This window comes from Carlito syrichta, unplaced genomic scaffold, assembly GCF_000164805.1.
Source record: "Carlito syrichta isolate Samal-C Ts95f unplaced genomic scaffold, Tarsius_syrichta-2.0.1 Scaffold305654, whole genome shotgun sequence".
Lineage (NCBI taxonomy): Eukaryota > Metazoa > Chordata > Mammalia > Primates > Tarsiidae > Carlito > Carlito syrichta.
In genome coordinates, this window is record NW_007249750.1 from 549125 (window position 1) to 562473 (window position 13349).

Genomic DNA, 13349 nt, shown 5'->3' on the forward strand with positions numbered 1-13349 from the left:
CCCTCACCGCTTGTAGTCGGAGGAGAAGATGCCGCCGCTCGCCGGGTCGTGGCCATACTCGGGCTCCCCGGGGCCAGCGGAGCCGCCCTTGTCTTCGCTGTAGGCGGGGGCGGCCGACATGGGGCGGCCGGGGTCTGGCGGGGGCCGAGGGCCGGAGAGCGGGCGGTGCAGGCGAGGTCGGCGGGGCGGCCCGGCCTCGGCAGAGGCCGCAGCGTCCGCGGCGGATGCTGCGCGGATTTCTCAATCAGGGCTGCGCGCTGAGGCTCTAAAAGGCACCGGTGCCCGCGGAGCCGAGGGCGTGTCCGCGAGGGGGCGACAGGGGAGGTGTCGCGGGGTCTGGCCCCGCCCCGATCCCTCGGAAATCCCCTCCTCCCCGAAGGACCGCTCCGGCCCTTTAAAGGGTCTTGCGGGGATGGAGGTGGGTGAAGCTGCCGGGATAGCCTCCCGAAGGATCCAGACGCCTTTCCCAGCCCCGGATCGAGACACAAGCTTTATCATCTCTTCCGCCCCAGATCGCCTGACCTCTAGGGGCTCCGCTCGCCCCGGACACGAGGGCGGATGCTTATCCCCGCAGCAGAGAGAAGGGAGGGGAACTGAGGAGAAGGCTATGCCCTCAGGCTGAGGGTCCTAGGGCGGGAAGGAGTCACCGCACCCGAAGACTGGCCTCAGGGACCTCTTTCCCGCCCCACCTTTCCTACAAAATGTGGCTCCTCAGAGGAAAGCCAAAAGACTTTCTGGAGGTGGTGGGATTTAAGGAAGGGCAGTTTCGGAAGCGACGAAGAGTCCTACAGGCTTAGAGAGCTGGGGAACAGGATAGAGAGGACGGTGAGCACCTAATTAAGTTTTGAAAAATAGTTTAATGAATCTTTCTGATGCTTCCATGTCCACCCAGGAGGGCCCAAGGTCACACCTAATCCAGGGTCACGTCCATGTCCAGCAACACCAGGAAAGGAAGGAAAAAAGTCTAATGTGACCACCAGGACTCCTGAGTCATGTGAAGCTTCCAGTTCATTTCCCAAGGCCGGAAGTACCCCCAAGGCCTGAGCAAGGACGCTTGGATCAGAGGGGAAGTAATGAACCTGGCTAGGAAAGAGGTGCCGTCTAGTTTGGGGCATCAAGTTGGGTAGCTGTAGTCTCTTGGGCTAGGCCTGGGGAGTGGAAAAGCTCGTAAGGCCTGAGTCTTGATCTGTAGACTAGGATCCCAACATCTCCGTGGCCAGAAATTGGCGGGCCCAGGATAGTGGAGCTTGGCTCAGTAGGAAGGTTGTATTGGAGGAATGGACATGAGGCTTGACCAGGAGGGGTGGAGTGAGGGACCAGTGCTTGGACGTTGGTACACTAAGTAAATAGGTGTGGCCAGGATCTTTGACACGAGGCCTGAGGACTTGCTGGAAAGGTTTCAGAGGGGTGGACGGGTCTATTCGGTTCTGGGTGACTTTGGGCCACCAAAGAAATGCAGATCTTGCGTTTGGAGGAATGTGGCCTGGGCGGGGACTGAAGGGCCTAAATTTTTTAGGAGCATGTTTGTCACTTGGCGTTGGAGGCGGGGTGGCTGGGCCGTGCTCACTGAGCTGTTGGGGCTCCCGTCTATTTGCAGGGATCCCAGGCTGGGACCCGGGCCGAGCAAGCTCAGTGCAAAGTGCACGCAGTTGCCGCGCGTGGGGTAATAGGGTGGTGGTTCTGCGTCCGTGGCTTCGCGCACGCGGTGCTCCAGCATTTTGGGGTCCACGCCTCCTACGCTGCACCAGCCAGAGGGAGCACGAGCGCAGCCGCGGGCACTGCCTCTGTTTGGATACAAGGCCTTCGCAGGAACCCAGAATCGTGTGTAGTTCATGGCCGCCTGAATGTTTGCCTGTGGAGATCTCCAGACGGGTGCGGATCAGAACTAGATTTAGGTTCTGTGGTCAGTGATCCTGCACCCCCATTTCCTGGAATCTCAGGGATCCTAGTGCCCGAGACCCATCTTCAGACACCCGCTTGGGACGGTAGTCTTCATCCCGTGTAACCAACTCACTGGTGGGGCGTGGCTTGACTGGGCATGCTCTCCTCGCACACTTGGGCCTGTTTCTGTCAGAGACTCACCCTCAAAGTGGATGATTTCTTTCTGGCCGCAGTACACGCCCAGGTGGGCCCCGCAGGAGCGTCCCGTGGGGACATCAGCCTGAACAGGAAGAGGTCTCCCGACTTGGGCTCGCTCCCCTCCAACTCCACAGCCTCGAAGTGATGACCCAGGAAAGTCTCAGAGAGAAAGAACTTAATGGTGCTGACTGCCCCAATCAGAGCCTGGGAGGAGAAAGGGACCAGACCGCTGGGCACTTGCACAGGCAGGGATGAGGGAGAAGCTTGGGTCCTTCCACAGATCCTAGGGTCAGATGGTCCACCCAGGGATCAGGGAGATCTGGTTTGAGGCTGGGCCCAAGGCAGAATGTCTTCACTGCCACATACTTGCCTCCCTGTGCTTAAAGAACTTAAGGCCTGAGTCACCCCCTGAGAACCTTGCAGTTTCCAGAAACTGGTACCTCTTCCCCATCCAACTTTGTCTTCTCATCTCAAATTCCAGCCACTCTATTCTCTTCCCCTCCCCCTGCGCTAGGATCCCCTTCCCCAGTCATCTCCCATCTTGCCATTCCTCCAGGAGACACTGAGGACTGGGTGTCAGCTAGTATCTGGGTTGAGCAGAACACCTCAAGAAACGGAAACCTGGATGAGATCTGGACCCAGGACAGGCATCTCCTCCTAAGCCTGGGTGGAGAAAGACCTCTCCAACAACCTCAGCAGCAAATATCTGTCGAGAAGCTGCTCATTTGATCCTTAATTTAATTACCAAATCGGTACAGTATTCCCATTTTCAGGATAAGAAAACTGAGGTTCAGAGTTTACACATCGCTGGTGGGCACACAGCTAATGTATGCCTGCATGACTCTATGTCTCGTGCCCTTTGTACTAAACACCAGTCACCTCTCTTACCTCTTTTCTTTCTCTATAAGGAAGTGAGAGTCATATTTAGTTCAGGTTTCTTCTAACTTCATTGGGAACAGAAGGCTTTTGAGATTTGGGAGAATGGCCCCATTGCCTGTGCTGTGCCTGAGCTTTGGACTCAGCCTGGGAAAAGGGGTGAAGGTATGGCCTGTTGGGCATTGAGCTCTCTGGGGGTGGGAGCAGAGCTGGGAGCAGGAAGTGACATGCTACCACCAGGTCTCTGGGCATCTTTGTTGGAAGGGAGGGGGATTAACTCCACCAGATTTGAGCTGGGTGGAAAGGACCCATATACAAATGAAGAGCAGGGTTGCCCATGCCAGAATGCCAGCCACTATGTAGTTCACTGCATCTGTCCCACCCTGACCCTTTTTATTCTCTCCTGGCTCCAGTCAATAGTATCCTCTGCTTGTTGCGGGCAAATCTCATTTTCTCAGATGGGGAGCTGTGAAAGACTTAGATGACTAATTCATCCCAGTCAGCCTGTGACTTTCCATGTTTTAAATGGAAAACCTTGCGTCCCAGAACCCAGGACAACCTGAACAGTTGATCACCCCAGGCTCATATTTCCCCCTTTCTACCCTCCTTGAGCTCGAAGGTCGCAGAGGGACCCATAAGTGCAAACACTCCCTTGGCTTTCTCCTACCATCCATCTGGTTACTGAGAGGGCACATTGGGTCCTGTTTTCCTCTTCCCCCATTCTCAATGGGCCAAGCAGCGGTTACAGCTATGCTGGCTTCTGTTGAAGTAGTGGGCCCCTGCCTAGGAGAAGACAAGATGACCTGAGGACTTCTTCAGTTACCTGAGATGTGAAGCTCATCTAGAGAGAGAAAACAAGCGAAAAACAAACAAACAAAAAACCAACCAAGCCATCACCACCTGGAGGCTGAGACAAGGACAGACGCCACTCTACCTTTCTCCTCTCTCCCTTAGGTTGTGCACTCTCCTGTGGGGCTGTTTTGTCAGTCTGTCAGTGTTTGGTTGTGTATTTAGTATGCCTGTGAGTCTGCATTAGAATGCTGGACACAGGACTGAGAGACCTGGTTCTGGCTGTGCCACCTTTCTATATCAAATAGTGACATCAAATAAGCTACTCCCTCTCTCTGGGCCTCAACTTACTCATCTGTGAACTGGGAACACTGAGCTCAGAGGCCTGGGCATCATGAGACCATTGTGAGGTACTGAGAGCTCTCTGTGAGCTGGATATAGCAGGACAGGCAAGGTTTGTTTATCTAAGATCTGCTATTGAGCTCACAGATTTGGGTGTGGAGAGGAGGGGTAGGGAGAATACAGCTTTCTCAGCTCAGAGGAGAAGAACAATGGGCCCTCAGAAGCTGGTGGCCTCCCTGTGACCCCTGCCCCAGAGCTCTCAGGGAATCACCCAGCTGGAAAGGCCCTGGGGAGCAGGGCCCCACCTTAACTCTCCCTCTGGAAGTTTCCCAGTACTGGTGGGGGTGGGAAGGCACTTCAGCCACCATCAGCTGGGTCCCTGGACTTTGAATCAGGGTCTGAGTGAGGAGATAACCCTTCACATAGGAATCTAGATCCATACGTGGTGCTCTGTCCATAATGATATACTGCCAGAAACTGTGCTAAAGCCCCATTTAGCCCTAACAACGTTATGAAGTAGATACTCTTATCATTCTCATGTTACAGATGGGGAAACTGAGGCTTGGAGATCTTGTCAAGGTTACAAGCTAGCAAGTGGCAGAACCAGAAGTCCAGTCCAGGTGGTCTGGCTCCAGGACCTGTGTCCCTGCACACTGTATAGTATTGCCTTTCTCATGCTGCTAGCACATGAGGCTATCCCTCCCCAGGCCTCTCCACAAGGAAGTACTGACCCCTGTATCCTTCCTGACCTGTAGAAACAGCCACCTTTCTCCTTAGCTTTCCTTGAGCCAAGTTACCATTTTCTTTGTAAGAAAGGAAAAGAGGCAAGGCCCTGGTAGCTGTAAGGGCCCAGGGAACAGAACGTTCTTCAATCTTGGGGCACCTGGCCTGACTTGCTGCCCGCCCCATTGGGTCTCCTTGCTGGGTGCCTGAGCTCTCCCTCCTTTGTGACTAAGGTTTTCAGGAGAACAAAGTGGTGAGGGTGGCCCGGACTGGGTGTGGGGGTCACAGGCAGTCCTTCTGGGACTCGGGGCTCTGCCCTTCTCCCAGAGCCAGGCCCCTGCAGGACCTCAACCTGTGGGGTCCTGTCCCTAAGCACAGACTTTGTGGAGCCAATGTGGCAGCCCTTGGGCCCGAACTTCTTGCCCCCTCCCTTCAGTGTAACCTTGGGCAAATTGTGCCTACATGGAAGGCAAGGCTTTGGGTTCATTGCTCCCAGCCAGTCAGGGCTCCCTGCTGGCACAGAGTAGACAAGACAGTCCTCAGCACACCCTGCTCCAGCCCTTCCTTTTTGGTCACCCCTTCCCTCTAGGCATAGAGTCATCCCACCTGAATCTGAACCCCCAGCCCAAGCAGCTCACCTTGCAGTGACCACACTCTGTATCTTGCTAGATATTTTTCTGTGGCCAGAACAGAATAAGTTGTCCATTCCCCAAGTAGATAAAGGGGCCAAGTAGGAGGCCCTGGAGCTCCTTTCATCATCACTGCCCACGCCATTATGAAACCAGCACTACCTCCTTCCCTTCTCCTGGCAGCTCTGGGGGCAAGTGAGAAGCCAGAGACTGTGAGGCTGAAGTCCAGGTTGGTAATAGATGCCCTCACCCATTCCCTCTCCTCTCCTCCTGTTATTCAGCCCTATCACAAACCTGCTTGTGCCTGCTCTCTGAACTGGTTCTTCTCCCTCCACTAGCTTCCAGTGTGCTCAGATGCCTCATCCCCACCAGACTGTGCACAGAGAACAGTGTATGATTTAAATCCCTTTAAATTTATTGAGGCAGCCGGGCTCGGTGGCTCAGCCTGTAATCCCACGCCTTTGGGAGGCTGAGGTGAGTGGATTGCCTGAGCCCGTGGGTTCGAGACCCGCCTGGGCAGCAAGACCTCATCTCTACAATAAATAAAAAAAAAAAAAAATCAGCCGGGCGTGGTAGCACGCGCCTGTAATTCTGGCTACTCGGAAGGCTGAGGCGGAAGGATTGCCGGAGCCCAGTAGGTCGAGGCTGCGATGGCTGGGAGCGGCCACTACACTCCAGTCTGGGCCGACAGAGTGAGACTCCAACTCAAAAATAAATAAATAAATAAATAAATTTATTGAGGCTTGTTTTATGGAGTAACATATGGTCTGTACTGGTGAACATACCATGTGCACCTGAAAATGTTTATTTTGCAGATTAGGGTGTAGTATTCTATCATTATCAATTAAGTCAAGGTGGTTGATAATGTCCAGATCATCTATGACTATACTGATTTTTGTAGTTTCTCTATTCAAGTGTAAAAAGAGGGGTGTTAAGACTTTCAGCTCTCATTGTAGCATTGTCTATTCCTCCCTTTAATTCTGTCAAATTTTGCTCTGTGAATTTTGAGACTCAATTATTAGGTACATAAACATTTTATGACTGTTATGCCTTTCTGATTGATTGAACTTTTATCATTATGAGTGTTCCTCTGTATCTCTGCTAATTCTTGTTGCTTTGATGTCTGTTTTATCTGATATTATGCTACTTGCATCTATATCTTTTATCATCCATTTACTTTCAACTTGTCTTTATGTTTAAAGTGCATCTCTTGTAGATGAAATATAGTTGAATTGTGCTTTTTTTGTTTTTGTCAGTCTCTGCCTTTTAATTGGACTACTTTAGTCCATAGGTATTTAATGTGCTAACCTATATGGTTGAATTTAGGTCTATTGTTATTTATTTGTTACATTATAAACCCCATAAGATAATGTTATACTTTTTGCTTTAAACTGTTCTGTGTATTTTAAAGACAATGAGAAGAAAAAAATCTTTTATTTTTACTCAAATATTTACCACTTCTTTATTCATTCTTGAAGCTAAGATTTAATTTACTCTCCAAGGTCTAAGATTTTCTCTGATATAATTTCTCCTTATCCTGAAGAAATTCTTTCAGCATTTCTTTGGTGTAGATCTGCTGGCAATGAATTTTTAGTCTTCTTTTACCAGAAAGTACCTTTATTTTAAATTTGTTCATCCTATTGGACATACAATTCTGTATTAACAGACTTTTCTTCCCAACACTTTAAAGATTTTTCTCCACTAACGTCTGAACTTAATAGTTTCAGGTGAGAAGTCAATGATTAGTCAAGTTGTTCTCCAGATTGTCATGTGTTATCTTTGACTGCTTTCAGAATTTTCTCTTTGTTTTCAGTAGTTTGATTATGATGTTCCTAGGAGTGGTTCCCTGAGACCTTTGAGTCTGTAAATTTTTGCCTTTCACCAAATTTGGGGATTTGAAGCCATAATTTCCTTACATTTTTTTTCCTGCTTCATTTTCTTCTCTTCTTTTAGAGTTAATAGTTCCATTAGTATTGTTTGATAGGTCATTTTTTTCAGAGAAGTCTCAATATTTTTTTGATTTCACTTATCTTTTTTTATGACACCCCAACTTGCTTGTTTTTTAATTTTTTTGCTTTTTGAGTTGGAGTCTCACTCTGTCGCCCATGCTGGAGTGCAGTGGCATGCTTATGACCACTGTAGCTTTGACCTGCTGGTCTCAGGCGATCCTTTCACCTCAGCCTTCCAAGTAGCTGGAACTACAGGTGTGTGCCACCACACTGACTAATTTTTCTTGATTTATTGTAAAGACGAGGTCTCACCAAGCTTCCAGGCGGGTCTCGAACCCCTGGGCTCAGGCAGTCATCTCACCTTGGCCTCCCAAAGTGGTAGGATTACTTACAGGCATGAGCCACTGCGCCTAGTCCCAACTTGCTTGCTAAGCTCACTCATTGAACTTATTCATTTATGTGATTTGGGGTCTCACTCTGTTGTTCAGGCTAGAGTGTAGTGGCATGATCACAGCTTACCACAGCCTCTGCTCCTGGGTTCAAGCAGTTCTTCTGCCTCAGTTTCCTGGGTAGCTGGGACTAGAGGCGCACACCACCATGCCCAGCTACTTTTTTGCCTTTTTTGTAGAGACAAGGCGCCACTATGTTGCCTTGGCTGGTCTCCAACTTTTGGGCTCAAGCAATTCTCTCGCCTTGGCCTCCCAAGGTGCTGGGATTACAGGTGTGACCCACTGCGCCCAGCCAAATTTTTTATTTTATTTATTTTCCATTCTAGAATTTCCATTTTTAAAAGTTTTATTTTCTCTGCCATACTTCTCTACCCATATATTCATTATGACTATCTTTTTTTTTTTCCTTGAAGTCTTTTGTGAATATTTTATCTGCCTCAAAGATATACATTTTTACCTACAATATTTAGGTGGCCTTGGTATCTATTTCCATTGACTTTTCTATTGTTAAATTATATTTTTTTTCTATTTTTTCCATGTCTAGGATTTTAAAAATTGTACAACACGTTTTGGGGATGATACATTGTAGAGACCCTGGATTCTCCGGAAGAACGCTGATTTTCGTATTAGCAGGCTTGAACTTGACCTGAAACCTGTGAAGTCTTGATTTGACCTTTTTTTTTTTTTTTTTGAGTCAAGTTTGAATCAAGTTCTCACTCTGTCGCCCAGGCTTGAGTGTAGTGGCATAACCACAATAATCACGGCTCATGGCAGCCTCAACCTCCTGAGCCCAGGCCATCCTTCCACCTCAGCATCCCAAGTAGCTGGGACTATAGGCATGCACCACCATGCCTGGCTAATTTAAAAAATTTTTTTTTGTAGAGACAAGGTCTCGTTATGTTGCCTAGACTGGCCTAGAACTCCTGGGTTCAAGCAATCCTCCTGCCTTGGCTTCCCAAAGTACTGGGATTACAGGGGTGAGCCACTGCACTTGGCCAAAAAAAGTTCTTTTTAAAGAATACATTAGATTTTTATTATTTATTTACTCTATGAGTTTGGGTTTAGTCTGGAAAAACAACTGCTAAATACACATTATCCTCCTTACAGAGTAGTATACTATTAAGAAAGGTTAAATAACTGCTAAAAGTTCTTAGTTCTGCTAGGTAGTAGGACCAAGATTCAAATATCATCCTAGAGCTTATGCTATTGGTCTTCATTCTGTACAATTAATAGGCTTGATTAGTTAATAATCAGGTCTTGTTTGTTGTATGTGGCTTTGCCTACATTGATTACATCATTTATATGTTAATATTTTATTCTTATAGATCATTTAATAAGGTTGAAATCTAAGTGGAAGGAACCTCATATAGCAGAGAGGGAATTTGATCCATTCTGTTGCCCACTAAGGAGTCAATACAGGTTTCTAAACTATAGAAATTTTGTAATCAGTTATATGTTTTAAGACCAGGCATGGTGGCTCATTTCTATAATTCCAGCACTTTGGGAAGGTAAGGTGGAAGGACTGCTTGAGCACAGGAATTCCACACCAGCCTGGGCAACATAGTGAGACTGCATCTCTACACAAGAATTTTAAAATTAGCTGGGCGTGGTGGTGCATGCCTGCAGTCCCAGCTACTCAGGAGGCTGAGGTGAGAGGATGGCATGAGCCCAAGAGGTTCAGGCTGTGGTGAGCCGTGATCATGCCGTTGCACTCCAGCCTGGGTAACAGAGTGAGACCCTGACTTAAAAAACAAAACAAAAAAAAGTTTTTTAAAGAACTAGTGGCCAGTATAAAAGATAATAATAACAGGGAAATCAGGTTTTCTAAGGGTGGCTGGTTTACAGCAAATGCATAATTAAATGATGAATGTGTTAACTAAGGTAATGGCAGGAAGAACAAAAAGAAGGGGACATAAAAGAGAGACTAAGGTGATTGACACTTGAGAATTCTTTCAATTCAGTTGTCCCTAGACAGCCTATCAAATCTCCCTTCCTAACTGAAGTAGGTTAAGGACTAAAGTTTCTTCTACCCTAGTTCTTGGCTAATGCCCACAGGTAAATAATACCACTTTATACTCTTTCAAAATGCTATAATATTATTTGATCATCTCAAAGGAGGAGTATAGACAACCATTTTAGAGAAAATTATTTTAAAGGGTCTTCATTTTTTTTTTTTTTTTTTGAGTTAGAGTCTCACTTTGTCGCCCAGACTGGAGTGCAGTGGCTGCTTCCGGCCACCGCAGCCTCGACCTGCTGGGCTCTGGTGATCCTTCCACCTCAGCCGTCCGAGTAGCCGGAATTACAGGCATGTGCTACCACGCCCGGCTGATTTTTTGATTTATTGTAGAGATGAGGTCTCGCTGCCCAGGCGGGTCTTGAACCCGCGGGCTCAGGCAATCCACCCACCTCAGCCTCCCAAGGGCGTGGGGATTACAGGCTGAGCCACGTAGCCCAGCTAGGGGTCTTCATTTTAATGTTCAAAGGGTACAACTCAGATGTCTTGACTGTTAAAACCTATGGGTAACAACACAGGAGAACTACAGTCTGTTTCGCTGATAGGGCTATTGAGAGAGCAGAGCACACATCTCCATGAAGCTTTGTCCCCTGCCTGTTCCTCATAAAGCCTCATTCTCAATTCTGTTCAGTACCATTCTGAGAGAATACATTAAAGGTCTTCAAATTACCAATATCCTTCTTGCCTGTCACACCAATCTTCCTCAGTAGTCATATGGGACTTCTCTTACAGCATCCAGACAAAACTTTGGTTTTTCACCTACTGGTTCTTTCCACAACCTAGGAAAAGCATAGGAAACTTGTCTGTTCCCCCAATCCTGATTGTGTTGATCGGGTTCTCTTCCCATCCTACAGTTGGTTCCTGCCTCCAGTGGAATGGTAGGCACAACTCAACCAAGATATAAGGTTCTTAAGCAATTAAGAACAATGTTTCTATGCTGGGTGCGGTGGCTCATGCCTGTAATCCCAGCACTTTGGGAGGCTGAGGTGAGAGGATTGCCTCAGCCCAGTGTTCCAGACCAGCCTGGATAACCTGGCGAGACCTCATCTCTACAATAAAATTAAAAAAAAATTAGCAGGACATGGTGGCATGCACCTGTAGTTCCATCTATTTGGAAGGGTGAGACAGAAGGATTGCCTGAGCCTAGTAGGTGAGGCTGCAGTGGCAGTGAGCATTTCATCGCACTCCAGCCTGGGTGACAGAGTAAGACTCCGACTCAAAAAGAAAAGAAAAGAAAAGAAAATTTTCCTCTAAAGTAATGTCTTATCACAGATCATTACCATCACCTGAACTCTTTGAAAGAAAATGGATTTTCACCCGTTTGTGACCTGAATGTATGTCTACCTGAATAGTTTGGTTGATCTAGATTAAACTTGGGAAAACCTTTAGGGTGCTTCCGTGGAATTCCCACATTTGCTTTTATTTGTGAGTTAGAGGTCCCAACAGGATAAACAGACACATGATCACCATACTGGGTCTTATTTTCGTTTTTTGGGGTTTTTTTTTTTTTTTGAGTTGAAGTCTCACTCTGTTACCCAGACTGGAGTGCAGTGGCCGCTCCCGGCCACCGCAGCCTCGACCTGCTGGGCTCCGGCGATTCTTCCGCCTCAGCCTTCCAAGTAGCTGGAATTACAGGCGCGCGCTGCTATGCCCGGCTAATTTTTTGATTTATTGTAGAGATGAGGTATCGCCAAGTTGCCCAGGCGGGTCTCAAACCCGCGGGCTCAGGCAATCCTCTCACCTCAGCCTCCCAAAGTGCTGGGATTACAGGCTGAGCCACAGAGCCCGGCCTGGGTCTTATTTTCATACAACTACAAGAGCATCTGAACACTCAAATTTAGAATGCTTGGGGATTTGAGTGAAAGGAATTAAGGATCCTGGAGTCTAAAAAGTATGTTTTATATCTGTTTATCAAGTTTGTCTCATATATGTATAGATCATTATTTATTACTGACCTGGCATTACTGGGCAACCTCCTGGAGGGAGGAAAAAAAGGAGAGGAAATGATCCATTACAACCCTTACAGGACACAGTCAGCATGACTTAATGATATGCAGACTCTGACCACCTTTTCGCTGAAGACAGTCTCCGGAGTAAACAGCTGGGACTTACACAAGCACATGGGGGTTACACTCTGGGTGATTCAAAGTCTTGTGCTATCCTGTTCTATTTCAAGATATTTGTGGCCAAATTTAGAGTTGTCAGATTTCTGTTTGTGATAAGAACAGAGGCAAGATCCTCATAAAGATCAAAAGTAAAAAAAAATCCCTGAAACACAGGAAGACACCTAGATGAGAAGTGACACCAAAGTTTTGAAAGTAAGCAGTAAAACTTCGTGAACCTGAAATGAAGAACCCTGTGAAAATCTTGAAGATTTCAAGGATAAAGGCACTTATAGTATATGCGTACAATTCATCAACCCCTAAAAAGCAGTTTAAGCAGAAATTTTACCTTTAACTCCACCTGATCCTCATACAATTTACAAATAACTCATTCACCTTTATTTTTTAAAAATTTCTGGTGAATCAAAAAAATATTTTTTTTGAGTCTCTGTCACCCAGGCTGGAGCGCAGTGGCACATCAGGACTATTGCAAACTCGACCTATCCTTCTGCCCCAGCCTTTCAAGTAGATGAAATTACAGGCGCATGCCACCACACCCAGCTAATTGTTTGATTCATTGTAGAGACAAGGTCTCGCCACATTGCCCAGGTTGGTTTTGAACTCCTGGGCTCAGGCAATCCTCTTGCTTTGGCCTCCCAAAATGCTGGGATTATAGGCCTGAGTCACCACACCCAGCTGAATCAATGTTTTTAACTTAATATCTCAGAGTGAAGAGAAAATGTGTTCATTTTACAATCACAAAAACAAGTGAGATAAAGTATTGAAAAGAATTTTAATATGCTTCCCATCAATTATTTATATGACAGGTTAGTGAAGCAATGATATAGTGATTTCCTGTTGATATATCACTAACAAACTGTTGGCTAAAGGCACAGAAATGACTTTTCAGGTGTCTCTGCTCAGTCAAGAAAGTGATAACATAGAATGTATGATCCATATCATATTCTAAGCAAAAATCAGGAAAAAATAACATCTTAGCTCTGTTTCATATTTTTGTACTGTCATAAGAACAGACTAGCTCTTCCTAAGAAACCATTGTTTGTTCTAGTTGAAAAAACGTATACCCATCCACATAGTTATCATTGCTGATGCTCTTCATTTCCTTAAGTAGACCCAGGTTTCCACTATTATTTTTCATCTGCCTGAATGGCTTACTTTAATATTTTTGGGGGGGAGGTCTTCTGTTGGTGATAAATTCATATAGCTTTTGTGTGTCTGGAAAAAGTCTTCATTCCATCTTTGTGAATTGAATCCTGTTTGACAGGTTTTTTTTTTTTTCTACGAAGACTTTGTTTCACTGTCTTCCTTCTTGCATTTTTTTCAATGAATTATCAACTGTCATTCTTATGTTTGTTCCTCTATAATGTCTTTTTTCC

At 46.6% G+C, this 13349-nt stretch overlaps 1 protein-coding gene across 3 annotated transcripts in view; it reads right to left on the reverse strand.

Moving 5' to 3' along the window:
- Window positions 1–276, reverse strand: part of AP3B2 (adaptor related protein complex 3 beta 2 subunit) — a 39296-nt gene extending 39020 nt beyond the window's left edge. For 2 of the 3 annotated variants that reach the window (XM_008062093.2, XM_021714473.1), the window contains exon 1: window positions 8–276. In XM_008062093.2, the coding sequence (XP_008060284.1) occupies window positions 8–120 (113 nt within the window). In that variant the 5' untranslated portion in view covers window positions 121–276. The remainder of the gene's footprint in view (window positions 1–7) is intronic. The other variant, XM_021714474.1, reaches the window with a different exon arrangement.
- Between the last annotated feature and the right edge of the window lie 13073 nt (window positions 277–13349).